General features: G+C 36.7%; 1 protein-coding gene across 1 annotated transcript in view; it reads right to left on the bottom strand.

The window, feature by feature from the left end:
* LOC104158619 (von Willebrand factor A domain-containing protein 8-like) overlaps positions 1 to 24903 on the bottom strand; it is a gene marked incomplete at its 5' end in the record, with an annotated part of 76331 nt that extends 51428 nt beyond the window's left edge. The window contains 10 exons of the mRNA XM_009696322.1: positions 1551 to 1752; positions 3505 to 3659; positions 5708 to 5817; positions 6450 to 6575; positions 6675 to 6739; positions 7181 to 7297; positions 13999 to 14201; positions 15459 to 15597; positions 16541 to 16649; positions 24752 to 24903. Of these exons, the coding sequence (XP_009694624.1) occupies positions 1551 to 1752; positions 3505 to 3659; positions 5708 to 5817; positions 6450 to 6575; positions 6675 to 6739; positions 7181 to 7297; positions 13999 to 14201; positions 15459 to 15597; positions 16541 to 16649; positions 24752 to 24903 (1378 nt within the window). The remainder of the gene's footprint in view (positions 1 to 1550; positions 1753 to 3504; positions 3660 to 5707; positions 5818 to 6449; positions 6576 to 6674; positions 6740 to 7180; positions 7298 to 13998; positions 14202 to 15458; positions 15598 to 16540; positions 16650 to 24751) is intronic.
* Positions 24904 to 26108: the final 1205 nt, after the last annotated feature.

Below are 26108 nucleotides of genomic sequence, written 5' to 3'. Positions count from 1 at the left end.
GAATTTTTATACCATCCACTTCAGAGTCAGATTTTTATTTTACCATGAAGGCCTAAAAAAAATGGCCATCTGACCCATAAGCATTTTATAAAGTATGAGAAGATTACAGCCTGAAGTAGTAAAATTAGTTCCAAGATCATCATGACAACTCTAACTATGTTTTAATAAGTTTGATCTTTTTAAACGCTATTTTTTTTTTAGAAATGGAGGTAACTTCTGTTTTCTATCCTGTTTATGTCCTTGACTTTGCTTCTTTAGTCAAGTGGCTGCATTATCCTTTTAGTAATAAATAAAAGGACTTCTCTACACAGGTAAATTAATCTGCACTAAATGAGGGCAGACATATTAGATAATTTATTTTGTAAAAGGGAGTTAATTTGGAATAAAGAGTTTATTCTGCAACAGAAAGTTCAAATATAGATCAAATCAGGAACAGCTCCTTGAGCTGATGAATTAAAAAAACCTGCCATTCTACCATGTACAAATATTTTGAGGGGTTTCAGTTTTGATAGTGACCTTTCCGTGGAGATTTCTAGAGGTAATTAATGCAAAACTCACAAATGCTGTTATTTAGCACTAATTGGTATATTTTTAGTTATTAGCTGAAGAAGCTAAAGATACAACGATAACAGAAAGCTTGGCATGGCAGCACAAAAAAGTCTGAAGGTCTGTAGTCTACACCTGCTTTATCAGTGTACAAGTGGAAGACGGTTTTGCTGTATGTGAATGTTGCTCATGCAACATTCTCTTGGGCAAGAGAAGAACTAAAAAGTCTGTGTCTCTTCAGTTTGGAGAGAAGGCAGATGTGACTGAAGTTTCAAAGTCATGAAGTTGATAATTAAGGTGAATGCAGAACTATTATTCACCCAATCCTGCAATGCGAGAATGAGGGGCACTTGATAAACCTGGTAGGAGATCACAGAGAGTAGAGAACTTGCAAGCTTTCTGGGGAGACACACAAGTTCAAAGAGGGACCAAACTTGTGGACAATAGGTCTATAAAAGGAGATTTCAAGGCTGAGGCAAGGATGTCCCCTGCAACATCCCTAGCAAAAGAACTGCAAATGCTGAGAAAGTATGAAGGGAAAGATACAGAAGGGACAAGACTCACATGCATTCCCAAAATAACCTCTCCTATTTGCCCTGCTGGAAACAGAATACTGAGCTAGACAGACAACAGGTTTGTCTTATTACTGTGTGTCTGCGTGGCACTTGAGTAAAGGTTGGAAATACTGCTGGAGGGTGATTTCTGAACTGGAATGACCATGATTCCAGTTCCCATTGGAATATGGTTCCCAGTGTGGACAGAGGGAGATCTCATCTACTGGGATAGTCACAGTGTAGGTAGCTTGTTAATTCCTCTGAAGTCTAATTCAGCATGTTAATAAGATAAAAATTAATTTAAAAAATGAGTGCAACTACTTTCATTCCTCCTCATGCTTGCTTTGGGATTCTTTAAACACTTTTTGGAAAAATTAATGAGTGATTGCAGTTTACAAAACAAAAACAAGTGTGTACAGTTGTTGCAGTACAAGTATATGAACCTCTTACCTTTTGGGTAAATGTCTTTCAAAGGCACATCTCCAGGTGCTAAAATTCTGACTATTTGATTAGAAGCCAATAAAGTTACACAATTGGTTTGTTTTGCAGTTCCTGTTTTCCTCCGGGCTCCATAATAAAATGGATCAGAAGGAGAAGCATGTTTGCGACTCAGAGAGGAGTTTCTTTTCCAGCTATAGACTTCACTAGGAGACTGCAAGAGAGAAGGAGTCTACTGAATAAAACGTTACTATTCTTGAGCCTAAGAACAAACACTTCTTGGCAAGTTCCACTTCTTATCTGATTTCAAATCAAATGCAGCTACTGTGGTTACCTCTCATGATACCACATGACAAGGAAAAGACCTGGATTATTTTGTCATTAAAAACTCCTATAGGAGTGAAAAACAACGGACTACCTACACAAGTTTTAGGAATTGAGACTCTCTGAAGATCTGAAGTTGAATCAACTTTTTTTTTTTTTTTCATGTAGAACCAGGAACACAAAGCACTGAAATAATCTAATCTGGAATCAAACAATGTAACAAACTGTTACGATAATCTAAGTTTCCACTAATGTAGATAAATGCAAACAGATATTTCGGTAATCAGTCCAAAGCTAGACATTAAGGCTGGGATTTGGCTTCAGGTTCAGAGACATAAATGTAGGTATCCATATGTGAGCCAGGTGCTTCATCTCCTGCTACAGCCAGTAGAGCCTAGAGAATAAAGCATCTCATCTTGAAGAAGGTCTCTATGTTTGGTCAGCTGAGCATTGCTACTACCAACAAGAGTTTAGGTACTTTGTTCATATTAAACACCTACAACTTCAACACTAAATAGTGAATCTGAAGTCTTGTTACATCACCTCACATTCACCTTTAGCACTCCATCTCTGACATCCACATGGACTTTTAAAATCATGTGTAAGGAAAGAAAAGGCCTCAGTCTAAATCAGGGAGAGCAAAATGCTTCATGACCAGTGTTGGTACTGAAGTGTATAGCATCTTTAGTACTCCTTCCTCTAGACCATCTCCCTTTTCCAGCAATTAACTCACATATATTCTAAATAATATAAAAAGCTAGTATAATCATTCTGGTAATATAAATACAAATCAGGTAAAATTCAAAAGCTAACTGCAAAGATAGAGAATGTCTTACTGACAGAAACATATTTTTTGAATCATTTTGGATTTCAGAGTATTTTCTTCAATCATTTGGCTTTCCCAAACTTCATGGCTGTTAACAGTTAAATTTTCTAATTTGTCCCAATTTATTAAGCAAACATGATATAGAATTATTTATTACAGAAGCATCATCCTTTTTATGTACTCACTAGGTAGTAAATATAAAGAAATCCAAAAAATTAAACATACTGCTTTTATTTTCCCTGGGTTTACCTCCACTCCTTCCAACAGCCTTAGTCATTACACTCTTAAGTTTCACTTTCCTTTCTGGTCCTTTTCTAATTGTGTCACAGGAGCGAGCAGATTACATGCAGCATTTACACTTAACTACATTATTAAGGAGTGAAGGGACTGTATAGTTTTTGTTACCATTTTCCGTATCTTTTTTCTTTTTCTTAAATCTAGAGTCTTGCTAGTGCTGCACACTGGGTAAAAAGTTCACACTGAACAGTTCAAAATGATACTGATATCCTTTTTCTCAGTGGTTATATTTAATTAAAAATCTATAAAAACACATGATTTAGAAAATATTCCTCTAGCCAGCACTACTCAGAACTTACCTACAATGAGTTTTATCATTATGCTGTCCAATTTCTTATTATTTCAAACTCCACTGAAATCCCTCTAGATTAGACTACCCTACCAAATGGTGTACACTACATGAATTTGTCATACTGTCATTCCCTTCCTTTTCCATATCATTTGGTAAACAGGTACTTAACCGGTTACAGAATAAATGAGATCATTTTACTTCATTGTATAATAATGCTGAGTATTTACCAAGAGGTCTGGGAAACCAATAACAATAGTAGCATAACTATGTTCATCTGAGAAAATCCTGTTGGGGGAGCTGATCTTTTGTCCCACAGCTGCACTGAGGTTTTCTGAAGATAGCTGGTCACTTGAAACTGCATGTGGCACACACAGTTCTGATGCTAAACAGGGAAATTAAACAAAATGAAAGTAATTAAATCCAGATGTGCAATAGGAAACAATATTAACTGTAAGAGTGCTGAGCACTGATCATTGCTATTACTTTGAGCATAAAATTATATAAAAGCAGAAGATTTGATTATACTATAACACAGAGAAGAGGTCAGGAAATAATGTTACTTTTGTAGAGTTAAGTACTTAAAATCAGGAAATACTAACTTTGTAGTTGCTTATACTACTTAATTTTGCCCTCTACTGTGCAAATGAGGCAGGAAGCCTATGGAATAGAACAGCATGTGATCTCACTGAAGACTGTTACAATGCAAATGCACAAAAAGGCAAAATGTAGGTTTGCACAGGTAAGTGTCAGTGTGACATTTCTTGTCATCACAATTTCAATAATGTTTGTAACACATTTCTGGTAAATAATCGTTTAGTTTTCTTTTTTTTTAAGCTAAGGGAAACTAAATTTTATTCTGTGCAATTGTAACAGCCCTTTACCTCTCCTCAAATTATCGACACAGTCAGAACCCACTATCTTTAGTTCTGCAGCATACACTATTTACACTTAAACGGGCAGACTAATTCATCTACCTGGCAGCGGGAGAAAATCTTTTCTCCCCCAAAGGATGAATGGGCTACTGGTTTGAGTCAGTGGGAAAACCACACTGTTCTACCTTTTCTTAGTTCTCCTGCCACAGGTTCTGTGCAAAGAATGAGAACAGGCTGAAGATGTTACATTTGGGGTTTGCTGGATGATTTGGTAAAAAGTGGAGAGGGGATATAGTAACTTTTTAGATTGGAAGAAATAAGATAACTAACTATAAAAATAGCACAAAAAGCATGCAGCAATAAACTGTCCATAAATACTTTGAGACTGGAAATTATAATAACGTTTCTACCCATCTGAGGAATGATACTCTATAATGGTTTCTATATAAGGTAGTAAGAGGAAGGAAACTACTGTGCTCTGATGGAGCTTGATAAGCTGATAGAGTAAACTGTACAAGAGATAAAAAGGATCCTAGATATTTAAGCTGTCTCTAGACTCTTTGGTATTCAATTTATTGCTGTTTGTGTAAAATAAGCCGTACTTGTTATTTGTCAATAACATTTGCTTGTATCGTGTTTACACTGTGTTAATCACATTCTTCACACTTATGCTAGCCACAAGCATCCGGATTTTTTCCCTCTTTAACAGATATAAAGTGGTTTCTCTATTTTTTCCTTCTGTCTCTCTCAGACACACTGGAGATAGGCCAAATCCTGTAAACTGTTAGGTGGGATGCACAGGTACTTCCAGTGTTATTAAACCAGGTAGACCAAAGACTTTGTGTACCGTGATCAAATGCTCAGGGTTGAAAATGTCATCAGATCTGAAGACAGGCAGATCTTACCAGGCAGAATGATGACCACTGGAGATTCTGCCTTCTTATGTAGCTAAGACATGCCTCAATGCCTAACACCATCTGGGAATTTTACTGAACAAATTCCCCCTATCTTTTAACACAGGTGTGATGGTCTCAATGGCCTCCTGTATGCTATCTGCAGAACTTTAGAAACGGTGACTTCTGTTCTGCTTTAACAGTAGGTCTTTTGTATTTTACAAGTGTTGGGAAATGTCTTCCAGCTCATTTGAGTGTGTGTGACAGACCTGTAACAGTATACAGACTGGACTCATCAACATATTTGGTCCCTTCTATCGCTACGTTCTAATTCCTGCCTAGTTGTTTTTTTTCCTTTTTCATTCTGTATGCTTGTACCTTTCCCAAAAGCCTGTGACTGAGGGTCTTAAATGCTACAACGAAACAAAGATGCTTTATTCGAATAACCTGAAGTTTGAGCATGGAATTTGCCATGCTTTGTGTAAAGTTATTATTAACCAAACATGATAAGGGGAGGACAAAAAGAGAATCAGAGAGAAGGTTACCCAGACCTTTAAAGTAAAAGAGCCTTGTTTGTGCAGCTGCAAACACAGAAATAATTAAAAAAAAACCAAAACAAAGAACAAGCCAAGCTTGCATTCAATACCCAAGCTTGCATTCAATACCCGTTGTTAAGCCAAATCCCATGTCAGCTGGCTCTTCACTCAATGCATACAGCTGGCAAACCTCACTGTCTTCAGCTTCCATATGGTTACGCTTGGTTAAAAGAAGTTTCCTGTAAAGGATACACATTTATAATAATTCCTGATTAAGTGCTTGTAACTCTAAACAAGGACTTTTATCTTCTGAAATAGTGAAAACATTCTACATTTATATAAACAAGGTAATCAACACCTTTTGCTAAAACTAAACACAATTTACCAAACATCTGTGAGATAGGAAAGGGTAAGTCAGCAAGTGGCAGATTTGTCTTCTGGTAACTATTTACACACCTTTATTTGCTATGCATTTATAAAAATAAGACAGCAGAGTACTATTTTTTTCACATGACGATGAAAGTAAAGCAAGCAGGCACTAACTCTGGATGATATGGCTGTATTTCCAAAGCTAGGTCCACCAACATTCTCATTTCTGAAGACCAACACCACCTCAGTAAAAACAGTATTTACATGCACACAATCAAAGCTAGTCTAGATTTTCAGAGGCATGAATTCAGGCAGACATACCCTGTTCACTTCCTACTCTAAAAGCCCACCTGCATGTTCACCAGAGCAAATCTGAACCTTAAACACCAACTGTTTAACTCTAGCCAGTCTCACAAATTGAAAAAGCAACTCTGAGATCAGGTGAATATAAACAAGACACAAACAAGAAATAATGGCATCAAGAAAATTGGGCTTAACTAACTGATTTGTTCCATTTTCCACCAAGAGCCATCGGTCTTCAGCTGCCAGGAAAACAGACTTCAGGTTGATCGGAAGTGAGATGGTATGAGTTTGACCCTCTAATACATCCAGTACAATAAGGTGGTTTCTGTAAAATTGGAAGCCAAGAAAAGAATAATCAGATAGGGATGTACACAATGAAATCTGTTACAAATCAATATAATACAAGGATATAATCTACTCTCACCCTGCTTCTTTGTAGAACACCAGCCAGTTTTTGTGTGAAAACTCTCGGCACATTTTGTAGTTGCTCTGTATAAAAATACATCATGCAGCAATTAGTGTTTGCTAGATTCGTCCCAGTGAGTTTCCTCGACTCCCCTGAAAGTGTACTACCTTTTTCCTTTATTTAGAATAATCCACAGCACTAATTACCTCTCAAAATGCTATCTAGCCTGCCTTGTCCCAAGTCATATAGTTGCATCATAATTGAGTTCATTATTTTGGACATAATCCCTTGTAACAAAATGTTGCATTATTTCTAGTTCTAGCTCCAAAGAGGGATATTTTAAAGATACATATCCTCAGATAATACAACTTATATTTTTCATATCACTGTTCCATAACAATGCTATTTCATGTGTAAGGCACTTAAACATAAATAAGAGTAAACAATTAAGTGCTCGGGCCATAAAAGCAGAAAGAGAAATTATTTCCTGGGCCAGTATAATAGATGCAAGTGCTATTCCTCACCATCTCTTCTTTGCTGCTCCACCAAGACGTTCTCTTAGGAGACTCTTGAGCATCAGGTAAGAGTAGAAGTCGGTGAAGGGCACCATTGTTTGTATCCAGCAACAACACAACATTGCTCTGTAAACAAAATGTAGATCTGTGTAAATCTCAAGTCCATTTAATAGACTACAATAAATCTATCTGAAGCATTTTTGCAACTCTAGCAACTTAGGACATTTTGAAAAGATGATATAGATTTTGTTGGAAAACAGGCTGAATCTTCTTGGTTCATTTCAAAGCTCATGGAGAAATTTAGAGGTTAAGTACATGAAAAAAGGGCTGGAATTATATTCCATTTTTTTCCATAATGTTTTATCTATACATCTCACATTCACTTCCACATAAACTCTAGGAACTAGACTAGTATGGCTTACATGTCTAAGCTATAGTCAGCTACAGGGGAGAGACAGACCAATTTTGTTCTGTCAAGACACTAAAAACATTTAATTTCAGTTTTTATGTTTTCTTAACATTCCTCTAAAGTACTCATTACTTACTTTACACTGAAGGTGAAAAACTGGTGAGAGAAGAAATGGCTTAGTACTTTCTCTCCAAGTTCATACTTTTAAAGCCTATTAAATATCCCCGTGCGTGACAATCCTTCTGGGACCTGCATGCTCAGACAGCTTACAGTGTCAGAGGTAGGACAACTCTCGGAGGACAGCAGGATGATTGAAGAGGATGGAGCTCAGAAGCAGACAGGATACTGAACAGAATGGTGCAAGTGCCCTCCACATATCACATGTGAAAATACAGTATGCTAAATTTTGAACTCCTTCAGATTTCTCAGTTTGTTACTCTGCTCCAGGGTCCACACATCTTGTCAAACGATGGGGGCGTTTTGAACATTTCTTACAAAGTATGATAGCTGCTCCTAATGTGTTTAACTACGAATTCAAGAGAACAATCATTCAGGGCCAATCTTAACCGCATCAAATGAAATTTGAAAGGTACAAAAGAACAAGTTAATTAAGCCTTGGGTTGAATTTTTTGTTTGCCATTCAAGGAAATGTTAGGTTCTGCAAGGACATTAGGTTCTGTAAGGACTCACTAAAAGTAAACTGTCTACGTACAACATCTGCAATAACGCACGATAGACGTTAAGGGAGTAAAACATAAATTCCCACAAATTCTCCTAAATAAACCAGATACAAACAATCTGAGTCACAGTGGTTTTGTTCTTTTTGGGTATGCTTCATACTTTCACTAGGACTGTTTGGGAGAATTAACTTTATTTAATAATGACAGTCATTTGAAGCTAAATATGGTAAAGCATTTAAAATATTACCACGTTATTTGGAGCATTTGGGAATTTCAGTTAGAGTTCAATATTTCTAAAAAAAGAAGTTTGCTTATGTATTACAAACCAAAATTATAGAAATGTGGTTCAGGAAAAAAACAGGGCATTTGCTTTGAATTTTGGTTTTCTGCCATATTTTATTTATACAACTCTGCAACAGCACTGCTGTACTAAAGCAATGCATTAGCCTTCCACATGAGACAACGAACACATACGAATCAATTACATTCTTCCACTTAGCGTTAAATTAATGAGAGCAGTTGGTAACATAAAAAGCCTCTCTACTCCACCCTTTTTGATGTTAATGGTTTCCTTCTGTGCTAAGTGACTGATGTATATTCTGTCTGTGTTTAAGAATAGATTTTTGCGTCACTTGCGAACACATCCAAGAGCAGCTTTGGCAACTCTTCAAGTGGGCTGGGAAAAGACATTGGTGTGCAATTCCACTGTGTTTGTTCTTGACTGGGAGAAAAGTAACCTTTGGGTGACCTCCCGACCCCGATGTCTGGAATTCCAAACTCTGGACAGATGCAATAACCAATCTTGTGAAGTGGTGTGCCTTTATTTTTAGTTACTGCAAAGTTTCCCTTTCCTTACCGCTGTTTTTATTTTAGCCAGCATTTTCCTCTTAAAAGTCCTTAAACCAAACAGGGCCATGATTTCACTTTGCGGTTATGGGAAGTTGTTTCTTATGGTCTTGTAGACAGAGAGGGAAGGTAGAGGAAGGAATACACTCCAATTTCAGAGTGGGACAGTACAAATAATTCAGTTTAACCCTCTTGTATTTTTCTCCCTGAACTCACTTGCAGTTTTTTTCTCTTCTGCCCTTGATGCTCACATCCCAAGCAAGCAAGCTCGCAAACACAGGCTCTTCTTAGCTGTCAGCTTCAGATGAGGCTGATTCTTGGTTTGGCAGGGTAACTCCTCTGTACCTCTCCTTGCCTCCTGTCCCACAAGCATCTTTTCTATTCGTGCGACTCAAGGACCCCTTAAGTGATACACGTGTAACAATCCTGACATTGTAAATATTAGGCACAGATACAGACATATTATATTGTCATTAGGTTCAAGTGAAAAAAGTCTGTGCAAGAATTTATGGTTTGGGGTTCAAACCTCCATGCCTTCAGAGGAAGGGAAATGTATGCAAGTAGATTACTGGTGCTCTGATTAACTTAAGTGGTGTCTTTTAGATGATTTGGGAGACTTGATTGCACTGCAGATTTCAGTGAACTGAGAACAGCAAGTAGAGATACAAACTTTGTGCTTATAGGAAAGGAAAGCCTTCACCTTTTCTACAGAAGGTGCACACCCTTCTATATAAGCACACGTTTCCTTTTCTATCAGCTGTGTTTATCGAAAAGGAAAGTCTTCTATAATATCCAAAAAAAGAACAGAATTTAATAATGTCAACTAGTTTTTGAAGAAAAAACACCCTTCCTCCTGAAAACATACATCAGAATATTATGGGGACTAGAGGTTTCAGACGTTACTACTAGTATGTTGCAGGTACTTCATACACAGGTCCCACTTGTGTTTCAGGCTAGATCACAAACTAAGAAAAGTCTTCTTTTAAAGGATGTTTGTCATCTTCTACACAAGGTGGATCTCTGTGTCAGCTTCTGTGCCACAGACTCCCTCACTCCCTCAGTCAGTCAGAGAGCTTTGACAAAGAGCTCCAGGAGCACGTGGGACAGGGAAACGCATTTCCCTCCCTCCCTCCCCCACTTCCTGACCAAGAAAGATAAAAGCAGAGTTAAAGGATGCTGGCAGGACACCGCCTGGGCAAAGCTTGCTGTGCTCCTTGAAGTAGACTGTAGGTTACTCTGTCTGTCCAGTTGTAGCCTTTCCATAGAGCAAAGTGCTTGTAAGAAAAAACGGAAGCGTGCAGTTAATTTATAGGCAAATCAATTCTCCATGTGCATTTTCCTCCTATAATCCCATACAAAATAATGCATAAAGTTCTTTTCAGTCTGTATTTGCACTCCTTCTGAGCAGTAAAAGAAAAGTGAAACAGTGCAGAAAGAAAAGTGAAACAGATGAGCGTGAAGCTTTATAGGAAATAGGGGTATGCCCTGAACTACTCGCGGGGAGGACAGGGCAGAGGCTTTGCTGCTTTGAAAAGATGAACGCAATTCCCATCTTACAAGGATATGACCAGAGATTTCGGAAGAGTCTTTTCAAAATCTATCAGCTTAGTCTGAACAAAAAGATAAGAGTAAAAACAGGCTGAGCTCACGGAAACCAACGGCCACTGCGAGGAACAGAATCATCTACTCTTTCTTCCGAGAAGATGTAAAGGTGGCTTAAAAACAGATAAATCTCTGATTTGTGCTATTAAGTTAAATCCCTGAGAAGTTTAGTTTTAGTAAAATTTTATTTAAAAGGACAAGAAGGAATGGTGATTTTTCATTTTATTTCACTGGAGGGTTCTCTTGAATCCAGATGGATGTCATCTGGGAAATAAATCACATGAGCTTATTTGAACAGCCACAATATCATCATCTCATCCTTTCCAATAAGGTTATCATCCTTTTAAAATCATTCTTTTTTGTAACTCAGACAGAAACATTCATCTCCAAAGACCTTTGTTAAAACAAAAAACTGGGAAAAATCTTTAACGTATTATATTATTTATTAAATACCAGCTGTCAAGTGGATTTTTTAAAAATGAATAAATGCAACTTCTTATTCCTACAAATACTGTTAATATTTCTTGGTCTTTTTGCAAGTACACATAGACGAACCTCTAAAGCATCACACAGAGCATTTACATTACTTGTTTTTCTTGAAGATCTCTTTGGTGCACCTTTAGCACAAGTAGCTAATCCTTGGAGCCTTGCCTGAAATACAGATGTGCCACTAATCTACTTGTCTTAACATGTGAATGCTGCAAATTCTGAGCTTACGGCTACCAGTGACCTTAGTATACCTGAAGGTAGGCATCTTGACTATATGTCAAGGCCCCTTCTGTAGCCAGTGAAAAGAGAGAGGTACCTCAAGAGGGCAATTCACCATGCTCTACCTTAGGTGGGATGAATTGCTCTTGCAGATCACCTTCATCCTCCCAACAGACACAGAAGGTACTTGGATGATTAGCTTAGACTATATGCTAACATCAATAATAATGGATTTAATTTCATATACAGCAATATCCACCTCATTTCACAGGTGCACAAAGAAAGCACATGGTTTTTCCATGGCTCCACTGCAGGAAAAGTTGAGAATAAAACCTAAACTCTATGTGGAAAAATTAAACTACTTGAGAATCTCTCTCCTGATTCAGTGGGAACTAGAAATGCAGAGATCCTGACACCTGAGCTCTAACGTAAAGGACAGCAGTGACTCTGAAGACTACAACAGCAGCATTCTTCTGACCTGTGCTTTGGTGCCTCATTTAAAAACCAATCCCAAGTAAGTTACTAATGCAGTCCATGGATACAAACAAGCAATACACAAGAGAATCCTTTTTCATCATTTTTTCTGTGCAAGATGGTTACTTAGGCTCGTCAAGAAGTCTAAAATTACTTTTGAATGGTGTCCTAAGTATACAATGACCTTTTGCAACCAAGTTTGTAGTTTAATGAAACATACTTTCACACTCAATGAGTAAGGTCTATCTTAACACTATGTAAAAAGCCCTAAGATAATGCAAAGCATTCAGAATATTGTAATTCTGTATTACTTTCCAGCAGTGTAAACCAGATTTATTTTCAGACAGGATTTGTTCACTTACAGCACTTGCTAAGAAAGGCAAGACTGAAACTGGTAATATTTAAGCTTTGCCAGAGAAAAACATGAGGTTACAGCTCAACTGAAGTAATCTAGAAAGGGGCACTGAGCTACCATAGTCTTTCCACAGAACAAACTTTATTTCGGAGCTTAATTCATACTGTCACTGAAAAATATATTCCACAAGGATAGGCAAAACCAGTCACAGAGTTAACTACCTAAAGCTTCACGGATGAACCTTTGATAAAAACTTCATTGCTGACATCAAATGCTACCATGATTTGGTTAAAAACAAAACTAGCAGGACAACTATTTTCATGGTTGGAATTTCAGAGACTTAGAAAGCAAAGAATATCGCTGGGCTTTATATTAAAAAATGTGAGACATTCTAAACGTTCTTAAGACACGAGATAGACTGTCATCTGTTTTACAACTTCCTGCATTAACTTCGCCAAAAAAGGCCAAAAATTGTTTAGAACCAAACAAACGTGTTATGTGCATTTCAAAATACCCCAAATGGTACTTCTATAGCTGTTCAAGACAACCACACAGACAAACACCACAAGCAGGTAACTTCAGAATTGTATTTTTTTCAGTTGGCATTGCAAAGTGTCCAAGACAAAGCTAAAGAAGGCATAGGCAGTGCTACGAAAGGCGGAACAATTGTGTTTCTCATAAGGCACACAACTTAACTGTAGTGTTTGAGACCAGCAAGTGGTGTCAAAACTTGACAAACATTCCTGGAACAACAGTATCACAGAGATACTAGTTACAAAATGACTGAAAACTACTTAATACCCCAACTCAATGTAGGAAAGGTTCTTCTAGATCAGAGTCTCTCCCCTACTGAAAAACAGGCAGAAGAAATTTAGAACAACAAAAGGAAAAGGAAAAACCAACCAACAATAATGACCAGATTAAATGCCCATGTCAAACCACTATGACTGGTAGGTAACATAATAAACTATTATTAATATTTTAAAATGAACAGCAGCAGCACTGTATCAACTACCATCTCTTCCCACTCCTGGGCAAAGAAGTTTTGAATTGGAAATGTTCCAATCAGTTCATTGATAGTAACGGAAAGTGGAAAGCATGTGGAAAGTATGCAATACTTGACTTTAAAAAAAGTATTTGAGTCAAACCAACACTGAAGTCATCAGTGGTTCTAAATTTGCATTGCGGATATGCTAGATGTCAAGGCTTACATAGTCTTCTTTCTAGGTTCGGTACTTCAGAAGTTACAGAACAAGAAATATCAGGATTCACAAAATAAATCAAAAATACTAGCACAAAGTAAATATAAGCAACATTTTACTTTGTGACTCAGAAAATGTAAAAAGTAAAAAGGGGACAAGATTGCAGCCGAACCTAAGTTCACGGCGTAAACCAGCTTACTTTGTACTTTGCACTTTGCAAACATATGCTGCTTGACTGATACTGCTGAACTCAACTCACTATCTCCCTTCCTCCCACGAAGGCCAATCTCCCTCTATCAGTAAGACAAGTAAGATAAGCAGGGAGAACTCAGCTTCAAGAACACAAAAGGACATCATCTAGCTAAAAAGTGCAAGAGAAATTCTCCACATAAAAACTAAAGCTTCAAGTATCGTGAAAAAGAGCACATTCACAAGGGGGTAGGCTTGTCCAGGCTATTTCAATCTATAGAGGCAGACTTCTCAGCGGTCCTAACCTTATAATACTACTTTGCTCATCACAAAACATTTAGCGGAATTTTAATTTTTTTTACCTCTTCTTCATGTAGAACCACTTGACCTTTGAGTGGCTTTCCCAGCGGTGCCACAGTCACAAAAGGTTGCCAGACACTTCCAACTGTTCTTGGGAAGAGGTCATAAAGATCCACAAAGTATCCACTCTTACTAGAAACGTTCATGAAGTACAAGGAAACAGGATTGCATGTAGTAACGTAAAGAACATTTTCGGTTTCCTCTTCTGAAATAAGAAAATAAAATTAATGAAAGGCTACTGACATCATGCATTGCTCTTCCAGAAATATGTACGTCAAAGTCGGCAAATGATATAGAAAAATGTACAGAAAAATTACCACTGTTGACACAGGGAGATAAAGAGAGACATGGTCTCTTGAAACTAACAGGCAGAATCTTGCCACAACGCTATTAACTCTTTAAAGAAGTAGTCCAAGGCACATTTGAGTAGACATGACTGCAGTGCCTGACAGCTGCTAGTATACACAAAATCTGTCCAGATGTTTTTGTTTGCTTATAATCTTGGTTCTCCTTCCTTCTCCATCCCATCCTCCCTTTTAATTCATGTATTTCATAATTAAACATGGGATGAATGCAAACTTCGTATGGAACTTTTCCCATATAGCACCTTCCTCACTGATTTCAGACAACTCTTGACATCAATACAAAGCCACCTAATCTCTGTTTTGTCATCATAAAAGTCTCTTAATGTATTTGAAACTAAGGCTACAAGCAGAAAAAGCAGCACTCCAATACTGATCATTAGCAATCTCTTTATAATACACAATAAAGTTTAGACATGTGTAATGATGAACCCTAAAAACATTTATGAATACTCCCAGTGACACAATTCACTTTGGGACATAAGTAGTATAGGTAGCTAAGGCAGGCTTGATCCAGGGAGAAAGAATTATCAGTATAAGCACAGGAGAAGAAAGCACAGCACTCTGCAAGTTAAAAGATTTGTATTAAAACCGAATGGAGAGAAGAAAAATCAAAGAATCATTTTTTGTGAAATAATAATAGTGTTGAACATACAAACTAATCAGACTTGCAATTCTGCAGCTGTGTTCTCTTTAATTACATATCCTTCTCTTTGAGAAAGATGCATATCCTTACAAAGACTACACTGACTCAGTGAAATTATGCTACAATTTCAGTGGCCGATTATTTTTGTATTTCACGTACTGTTAAAAAAAAATTGGAAAAAGATAAATTATTATTCCTATACTCCATTCCCATATTCCAATTCCTAGTATTATTCCTATACTCCACTGCAAACAAACCTAGAAATACTACTGTAAATGCACTGAGGTGTTGTTATTGCACTTCTAACCTCTTGTATTGCCCTTTCAGATTCTGCTGTTGGCCATTAGCAAGCACTTATGAAGGCAACATCCCAGGCCATCCCCATCTCCAGGATATTTCATGTATTTACAATATTTGGGATCATTACAAAAGTTAGTAGCTTTTCTTACCGTACCTTTTGTTACTGTGACATCGCAAACTAAGTTAACTTCACCCAAAGGCAGCGTCCAAAAGGCAAGCTCTTCTGTGAAATTGAGGGACCTGGCTTCATGTCGTTCCAGTGGAAATCCTTGAATATTTAAGTACACAGGGCCCTAAAATAAATTATAACAATGATGGCTTGCTAAAATATTCGACTCACCATTCTTTATGAAAATCTTGAACTCTTCTTCAAGAGGTAATATTGCTAACAATACAAACAGATCAATTACTAAATAAATAAAAGGGAAAAGGAAAGGCTTCTTTGGAAGCTCTCTGAATGTCCATACTGCCATTTTCTTCACAGTATAGAAACTGTCATGCCTTTCCTCTTCAGTCTTTTATTGGTTTGGAGCCATTATTGCTCAGCGGCATGAAGGAGGTATCACGTACTGATAAAACACAGTCCATACAAGGAAAAAACCAGAATATTTTTGTTTCAAAGAAGTTCAAAGGCAATTTCTTATTATATAAAGTTTAAATCTCACCCCTACATCACATTAGCAGTCCAAGTTTTTCATTATTCACTGTAGGAATAATTACTGAAGTTAAGCCAAGAACTCAAAGCTGAAAAGGACTTAGAAGCTTTGGCTGCAGGTCAAATTGTACCAAAGGTTCAGATTCAAACCTGGCAGTGCCAAAGACCCATAACAATTCAGCTGCATGCAAAATAGAAACAGAAAACAGCTTTCTTTTCAGTCTCTGATCTTATCCAAAAATTGAGATCTGGGGCCTGAAACTGGCCACCTCCAAGCATCCAAACCAGCTACAAAGTTCCTCAAAATATGGTATTTTCAATATGCTTATAAAAACCTCTTTTTAAGAACTTCAGACCAAACTTACTGATTTTAAAGTACATCTTACATTGTGAGGGCTAGGTATACAAAAACATTCATTTTTCTAGTCAGTATAAAAAACCCAAGAACAGGTAACAAGGGTCACACTTTCTATATACTGTTTTTTCTTGAAGCAATTAATCACATTTTAGATTCTTTACATTCTTTACATCCCAATATGTCAAAACAGTATCATAAGAATAAAAAAAAAAAAAAGACAAACCTTTACTTCTATTTTCTGAGTTTCTGTTGGACACAGCAATTTCTGTTGTGTATTCCCCGGCTGATTGACTTTCCAGTAGCCCATGAATTTATGATCTGGTAATGGCAGTCTGTCAAACAACGTAGGAACAAATGAATTTTGACATTTACTAACCAGCAACTGATACGGAATAAATAATTCTCTTGTAGAAAATGCTTCCTCGTTAAAATATTTCATTTCTTCTATGTTTTAAATCACAAAAATTTTAGCCTTCTGGAATACTAATACAGTCACAACCTAAATAGTATCATAAAAGCAGCAGCAATTCACATAATACGGCCTCAGAAGGAAAACTTTTCCGGTCTGAATTATTTGAGATCTGTAATAAAATCTATCCAAATTGTCTCTTGCTTTGCTTTATTCAGATCAAGTAGGGTGTGACAGTACCACTTAAAGGAACTTCTGTCAGTAGCACACTCATCTAAAAAACCAGTAGAATAAGTACAGTACACACTGTGGCAAGTTAACCACGCAACAAAAGTTCAATGAACGATTTGCATGTATTTTGCCACTATTCAAATGAACAAAGGCAAAGGACTATAGATATGAGAGCATCTCATTGCCTTCTGGCCAGTACAGCCTACAGAAAGGACAGTGACATCTTTGAAAGCCTCAGTGGCTTGTCTTGGTCTAATTTCTTCATTTCTGTACCTTTTACTTAGGGAGGAAATATATGGGCCACAGCAAAACTCATTTATATCGGAAAAAAAAATGCTGGCAGATGAGAAAGTAGATTGGCAGCAAAATAGGGACGACACAATTTTTATTTCTTTCCTCTGAAGTGATTTGCAACCACTGACAGCAGTTTGACTTCGTTAATTGGCATGAATACCTTCAAGCTAACAAACTCACCACTTTTGGTTTCTTTTATTTGGGATCGGTTGCTCCTAAAGAGACTTTCTATCAAAATGACATTCTGTGTTACATGCCGTTGCACATTATTGTACAGCTACAGCACTTGGCAAGAGAACAGAAGACATTCCTTCTCCCAGTTTCTATAAATATCTCCAAAGTCTATTTTAAGGAAGTTGTCTTAGACTAAAAGTCTGTGCTTGGTCTCTTTTGTCCTGTCTGATGATGCTTGTTCCTACTGTTACAATTATTTCCCCTCTATCCACCAACCAACCTGGCCCCTCTAGACATTACAGGTTTGTTTAATTTCTTCTTGATATTCTTTTCAGAGTAAGAAGAGATCCCAAATCAAAAAACCTCAGTTGGACTGTATATGAAACTTAGGGAACTTTTATTTTATTTTATTTTTTCCACTAGGAACTTAAAGGAAAAGTCAGGGAACGAACACGAATATCCTCTAATATTTGCAACTCACGCAGTAAAGCTGCAGTAACATTTCCTACAGGTATATTGACAACAAACCTCAAGCAACCAGAAGCCAGTACTCACAGGCACATAGTCACCCAGTCTCTAGTGCCAATCTGCATTTGGACCATCTGCCAAGGCAGTCAGGTAGCCAAAGACACTTTTTGCAAATAGAAACTGTTTTCGATGCTATAAGATCACTGGTGCTTTATCAAATATCCAGCTGCCAGCAGTATGCCATCAGGGCATGTAATGAGGAGAGTGCATCTCATTAATTCCCTCTTTTAGTCAAAGAATCAGTAGAGTCTTCATTGCCTGTTTGTTGCTTAATTATCAATAGATACCAAAGTTTGAAGAGCGTTTTATTTTGCTTTCTTCCTCACTTCAGTTTGCAATCTTCCATTCTTTACACCTAGCTAGCCTAGTCAGATTCTTCCCAAATTAAGAAGAGAAATTAAACCAGCTCAAAAAAAATGCAAGTACAATATATTGTAGATCACAACATTCAACACGATTAGGAAAAAACATTCAGGATGTACTATTTCAACACATACACAATTCTTAGATAAATTTATTCATGCAGTCAGAAAACGGGCAAAAAATCAAGTCACTAGACTAAATGTCAGTTTATCCATGAACTGGAATTTTACTTCAGGCTTCCATTTGGGTTTCAAAATTATTTGCTGGCAAAATGTTGGTTATGTCTTGAGCCAAAACTGTCTTGTACGCAAAAAGAAACTGGAGACTTTTTTTTGCTATGTGACTCCCAGTAGTATAATCTCCGATATGCCTATAATCAGCAATAATTGTTTCCCGTTAACTCAACAGAACATCAACTTCCACAAGGATTTGGACTTTGGTTTTAATTCCTTCCACATTACTCCCATGGACAACATCCTAGAAATCAACAGGTTCACTAATAATCATGAATACTTACTAAATTTTAAAATAAAACATATGTTAATAACCAGCTCTAACCAAATACCCTGCTTTATATAGCAAAAGAATTACACATTGCATTCCCAAAGAAACAAAACATTTCTACTCTGTTTCAGCATTCTGGAGATTTGCTTTGCTAACATTTCCTCTCTTCCCTCAGGAAAACTGACTTCTCCTTTCTCCTAGATTCTTGAGGTTTTATTCTCTTCTCTGTTTCTGAATGATTTAGTTTCCCTGAGGCAGCAGACCAAGTCATCATGAACAGCAAAGAGGAAGGAAAGGTAGATCACAATGTAAGAATAAAATAGAAAGCAGAATTCATAATACAGAGTTCTTTGTCAAGAGTAATAGGGATCTTACTCTTCCAGGGCCTGACAGTTCTTTTTTACTCCATCACACTTCTCTCTCATATAAATCTGGTCTAAGAAAGACCAATACTATTGAACAAGCTGGTAGTATTAAAGATCTTATAACCTGTCTGCCTCCTGAATGATTTTCAGGAGAGAGTGAGGGTACAGAAGGACTGTAACAACACGCTCACACTGAAAACATGTATACAGCTTAACAGTTTTCATTTAGTGAATTTATACGATATGCAGTGAACGAGGGAATTCATCTTCTTTTCCCAGGACTTGCAACGAGTAAATTTTGAAAATAACCTGAAGTGACAATACTAGTAAAAAGCTTCACAAGGCACTCCTGCCACTCTGCTGTATTTCAAACTAATTAACCAAATATCGTTATGGAAAAGGCAGACAGAATACTATGGAAATGCCACCACTGGCAAAAATCTGCGAAGCAAAGAGATCTGATGCATGTAAAAAGTGCACTGGCTGGGTAAGAACAGTACTGAAACTCCACTGCTCTCTCCAGCTGGGGTGTACAGAGTGATCTGTGATTTTTGCTTTCCTCAAAAGCTGGAAAGGGTTTCTAGAACAGAAAAAGTACACAACAGACTGCAGTAAAAGTCTCCAATCTTAAGCCAAGACTTAAGAGCAAGTTCTAAGGAATTATTCCTGATCAGTTCTTTGATTATGGATCTGTCAAAGCCTGTTGCTTAAGGAAAATGTAAGAATAAATAAACATAAAATATTTCTAATTTTAAATCCTGGTTTTCCACAAGATCACTGTTGTCCATGAAATGGTTATATAAGCAGGTATTTTGTTTAGAAAAAGTGATGGCACAGGACCTATAGGTGAAGGGGCAATTCTGAGAAAAAAATTTACTGTTTAGCCTGATTGTTTTAATGCACAACTGTCTAAGGGGAGCTAACCTGTCAAAAGGTAATTCTCTAGTGGCTTCTGCTGCTGGAAAACTTTGAAAAGTGACACCTACACAACATCATTTATTTTCATTTTTACATTTTTGATTTTAGAGAATAAATTCATTTTAGGTTAATTAAAAGAAAACAAACACAAACAAAAACCTAAACACCAAACAACTGTGTTCAAATAGTCAATAGAACCTGCTTTATAACATTATTTATTTAGCTTTCTCAGAACATACTGGAAAACGGCTACCAATCTTGTAAGGCTGAAGTTCCACTGAATGCAGACTCTCTACAGCCAGTTATCGTACTAGTACAGCTGCGGACAGGAACTATGACAGACAACAAAGCTGCTTAATACAATGATCTTGTAAGGCAGCTCAGTGCTGGCACAGAATGGATTACTCAAGGACTTCAGTAGCAGCCTGTGTTCTATCTAGCTGAAGAGGCTCCTATCCCACCTAACTTTTTTGGACTTAAGTAAGATACAGTTTGAAATTAGGAAAATTCCTTACTAACCAGACCTCCATACTTCATTTAAACATCTTTTGATTAAAAATATAAGCAGCAGACATACAGAACCATACATACGTTAGGCCTCCCGTTCCCTGACAGTCAAATGCAGACCCTCCCTCCTCTGATTCCCCCGCAATGCACAGGCTGGACAAGAGACACATATGGCATGAAACAGGTCCAACAATTAACTATAGATTACCTGGGGGGAAAAAAAACCCAACCCAGTCTCAAGAGAAAATTCAAGCCATTGAAATTTATATATTTACATCACCTACAAAAAATTCAGTACATATAAAATGAATATTGAAGTTATAGCAAGCACCTAGAAGTGGACAGTGACAGGAGGAAAAATACAGAATGGCAATTTCATCAGGGATAAATGCCAGAATTAGAGCTGAATGCTGTTTTACCTTGGAATTGCAAATAGTCTGAACTGTGCACCAAAATGGCAGATTAACATGAGTTCAGATAAATGTGACATAACAGATTTCAATGGGAAAAATAAAGTATAATTGTACATAAAGAAAGATAATGAGTTAGTACAGTGAGTAATCCATTTTACCCACTATGTCTTGGCAAAGCATCACAGACAAGCCATCTGCTTTACACACAATACCGATAAAAATTATAAACTATTAGACAGGTGATACCAGGAGATACAGACCATATCATTATGTTATAACCTGACAATACTGAACATGTCAGTGCCTTGAAGAATGGTCATCCTATTTGGGGGGGAAAAAAAAAACCCACCCAAAACCCAAAACAATCTTAAAGGAAACAAAAAGCCCAAGTAAAGCATTACTTCACAGGTCTAAAATATGATACTAAGTTTGGAAATAAATGAATTAACATCTACAAATTGATTTTTCTCTTGAAAAAATAACTACTGCAAGAATTCTTTTCTAAATGGTCATTAGACACCACCTAATCCTTCCAAGATTAGGTATACTAATTCCAGAGCCTAAGTTAAAATTCCCATAAGGGTCACTAGTACCATCTGTTAAATTTCCCCTGTAACTTCAGCTGGATATAACCCTCAAATTTCCTTCTATTGAGACTCTGTATTCTAGTGTGTTGCTTGTGTGTCTCATGCTTTTGTTCCTATATTTACAGCAGTTATGTTTCAGCAGCACTTTCAATAATTCTGATCTATTCAAGTTTTCTTTTAGATTAAGTAATAGGCAACACACAGACTTCTTTAAAACTTACTAAAATAAAATATTCACAAATTCCTTGATCCAAGACATGCCAGAGAGTACCTGTATAAAGGAGTCGGCATTTCAGTACAACGAATTTCCTGTCCTAGAATCTCCTGGAAATGCTTCTATATTGCAAAACATTTTATTTGTACAGGATTTATATTCTTATCAATAGCAATGATTTTGCTGCACGTATGACTAACATTCTCAGGCAGAATGGGTTTGGACTATTATCCTAGTTTTCACATTACTTAATAGAACCACTGAGCAATTTATTATGCCAGCTAGTAAGTCTTAAAAATCTTGCAAAGTAAGACTGGAGCACAAAAGCAAAGATTGTTGTCACTAGGATAGCGTAGAAATCACACCTAGTAAACCTTCAGACTGCCAACTTGTGAGAGGCTATAAGCAGACAGGAAAACAAGCTTAAAATTGAAAGTGAACTTGATAAATTGGAGAACTAATAATAAAAAAATACAATACAGTAAGAAAAATGTAAGCACAAAGGAAAGCTGGGGTAAGTACTGGGAGGGTTCTGCAGAAAGGATCTGGAGGTTCATGTTTAGAAAACTAGATGCGAGTTAAACATTGCAAGAAATGCAAACACACTGGGGTTTTTAAAAGGGACTGCCACATGAAATACACCTCTATTCTATATCTCACACTACTCTACTCAGCTCTAGCAGAAACTAACCTCCCCAGTAACACACACAATGCTTAAAGACTGACACGAATCAAGTGGAGAGAGGGGAGTAAAAAAGAAAAATAAAAACAACCAGAGGCCTTAAAAAAGGGGGAAGATTGAGAGAACCGGATGGGTTTAGTCTAGAGATGACTTTCTAATGGCAAGGATATTTAGAAACAAGACTGACTTGCTTTGGGAGGTTATAGAACTCCATCTCTGAAGGTTTTCAGGCATGAATCATGACAAAAATAAGATAAGAAGGTTTTGGATTAACTTTCATCTCTTCTGAAGGAACTGGGATGGACTAGATTAGCACCATTATCCTACTCTCCAATTCCTGGAAAGCAATATAGAGGAGGTCAGTATTCCAATTCTAAACATGTAGTAGCTTCAGGAAGTACCTTTTCTGCAGTAGTCCAAACATCATACCCAATTACCTCAATGTGTCCATCACGGGAGCTTGCAATATGGGCTGGAACAAATCTGGAGAGATTATCTAGATGCTCTTTTACCCCAAAGCAAAATAAACTGCGCCTAAACCATTCCTGAAAGATGTGTCTGTAATTCAAGATGATCCACCTGTGGTTTACAAGCTCCATAGGGGTAAACCTCATGACCAACAGCAAGGTTGTTTTGGAATGGCGCAGCAGGACACCCTGAAATGCCAGCTGTGGTGAATGCAAGTGAGATACTGAGACCAAGACTGCTGAATAATCAGAGCCAGGTGGTCAGCCTAGTCCCAAACTCCCATGGTGCGATCTAAGAAAAAGTTGTTTTTATCAACTGTGTCTGAACTGCTTCTGTAGCTTCTCCTCCTCTTGGCCTTTGTACACACTATGCGCTCATAGCTGCCAATCAAGTGAAGTTTTTGATGAGCACCTTGAGGGGGTCTTGTCAGTTTGTCATCCTTGGTGTAACCTGTCCTATAAAGCCTCAGTGATGAATTCAAAATGATCAAGTGATTATCCCTAATTCAGTATGACCAGATCTTTCTTCTATCTTCTCACTTCTAGACTGAACAGTCCCCAATTACAGCAGTCTTTCTGTTTCCTAAACCTCTGATCTTTTCATTACTAAAGAGTCCTCTCCAATCCACCCATGTAAACCCACACCTAATACTTCTAAAAAAAGTGCAAATTTATCAAAAACTATGACAAATATCATAATTCTTTATAATAGAAATTACCAACTGAGTTTAGTAAAGAAACTATGGCAAGAGTTTCAAGCTTGTACTGTCAATTTGGCAGACATCGTAGCTGCTGTACTGGTTCCCTAGGCACACAATTCTTCTGTCATCAAAATTAAAAGGTATACCACAGTCATTACACTGCCAATCTTCTTTTATTAGTTATATGTAGGATGTTAGATATGATAACAGTGGTGCTCCAGCAGGAGAAACCTGCACATGGACACCTAATATCAAGACATCTTATCATAAGAATCAGTCCCTCCTTAGCAAATATGAAATATATGTGTCCCATCGTAAAATCAATTTTCCATATATCCATAAAGCTTTCTTCATGAAAGGGAAATATTTGTTTCTCCATAAATAGATAATGTATTAGAGTTCAAGCCAGAGTAAGTTTTCTAATTGTTTTTCAATATGATCTGCTTAAGCCTGTTACCTGTGAATTGTAGAAGAATGAGTTAAATCTGTTTCATAATTTAGTTTGGTCTTAAAAAAAAAAAAGCTATTTTGATTCTAACCTATGAAAAAGTATAAGATGTAACATGTCAACTGGTAACATAATTCAAGAATAACAGTGATATACACATATAAAAACGGTTCTTGGAGCTTACACACATTGTCCTATTCTGCAGAAGTATTTTTGTAGAGCCTTTTTTGAGTATCAAAGACAAAAATCCCACTACTACTGAAAACAACTTTATTTTCTTTGCTACTGATTTAGGTGATAAATAACAGGACAGATATGGGTTGCTATTCAATTAAAAACACAGGAGAAGAAACAAGTATTTCCCTTTATTAATATGTATCTGTTTACCATACAAGCTATCAATATGTACATGGACATTAAAGATTAAATATCAGTAATAAGCAAATACTCTATCATAAAGTAATTTATATTGTTGTAACTTATCTGGAGAAATATAAATTTGAACCAGAGGAGGATTGGCTTCAAGTATTCCAGGTTGGTTTTAAATCAGTTAGCAGCAAGATAACACACTATAAAAGAGTGAATATGAGAGATCTGTCTTCTTAATATATATCTTATGTTATTCTTACTCCTTGGCCAGCTGTACATTGGTTGGTTTTGCTCCAATAGGTATCCCATATTTGTGCAAAGTGCTGATTAAAATTTCACGCATTTCGTTGTTGTAGGAGTCAAAGTCAAATACATTTCGAACAACATTTGCCAGTCCTTCAGTTGGAAATTTCTGTGAAGAAACAAAGACCCTTAAATTTCTTTTACTGAATATCTGCTAAATTACAGCATAGCATTAAATACTTCTAAAACGACTAGTTATAACAGTAACTTTGTTCAACTTAGACAAGTGCTGAAGTCATCTTTTTTTAGTTTCCAGAATAAAGGTATATTGCTTCAAGTCAGAATGAAGTCACTGACACTAAACCTGAATTAAACAAACAAGCAGGAGACAATTATTTAAATACTCAACATCATTCATTCATGTTTTACAGAACTGTTTTCATTATACACATAACAAGATGGTGTAATCATTGGAACATCTAATTAAATATAGCCTGTATTTTTTAAATTTGGAGTTTTCTGCTAACTATGAAGATCGGACACAAATATTTGTATAATGCAACTATACAATTCATTTAAGAATTCTGAATCTTAATGTTGACTATAGAAAAGCAGAAGATACACTGCTTGCTTACTAAAAATGACTTTAGGTCATGATGGATTTTAGTAGAAACAGAAATTCACTTAAGATTTGCAAACATTTGTTTTCTCAGTGAAGAATACTACTTGAATTGTGCTGTGTACATAAAAAAAAGTTTATTAAACTTTCATTAGTATTTCCAACAAAGGAAGCTTTGATACTGAACTGGACTGATGATTTAAGGCCAGCGTGTTCTTCCAGGTTTCAGAATTGCCGCTCAAATATTCCCACATCTTTTAATTATTATTATTTCACAAGAAGAAAACATATTTTCCTGCCTCTCATTTCCCACTAAGACCTAGAAGGCAGTAAGACTTAAAAGTCTTGACTGAGCATTCAGTTGAACTCATGTAATATGAATAAACTGAAATGAAGAAGGGTTTTTTTGGTACCCGCAGAAGACACTGTAAGTGTGAAAAGCTGTCTTAGCCTTTCTGCAAACTGGTTCCAAGTGCCTAGTCAGTAACTTCCACTGTCTTTTAATTTATACTGAAACTCCAATAACAAACATTTACTTGTCCCCATTTAAATTAAGGCAGATTCCAATAAACATGGATCTTAATATATGCAACCACAATTTCAGGCTTAAACAAGTGGATTTTTTAAAGGAACACTTAGGCAATTTAAAAAGAGTATGTATTGTGCAAAATTTAGATTTTACTTTTCATTGACAAAAACCACTGTTTAAGTTGAACATGTTGACACAGCTAAGTCATTGAGCCTTTTCACAGATA

Source organism: Cariama cristata, unplaced genomic scaffold, assembly GCF_000690535.1.
Source record: "Cariama cristata isolate BGI_N322 unplaced genomic scaffold, ASM69053v1 scaffold33, whole genome shotgun sequence".
Classification (NCBI taxonomy): Eukaryota; Metazoa; Chordata; class Aves; order Cariamiformes; family Cariamidae; genus Cariama; species Cariama cristata.
This window is presented reverse-complemented; position numbering and strand designations above follow the sequence as displayed.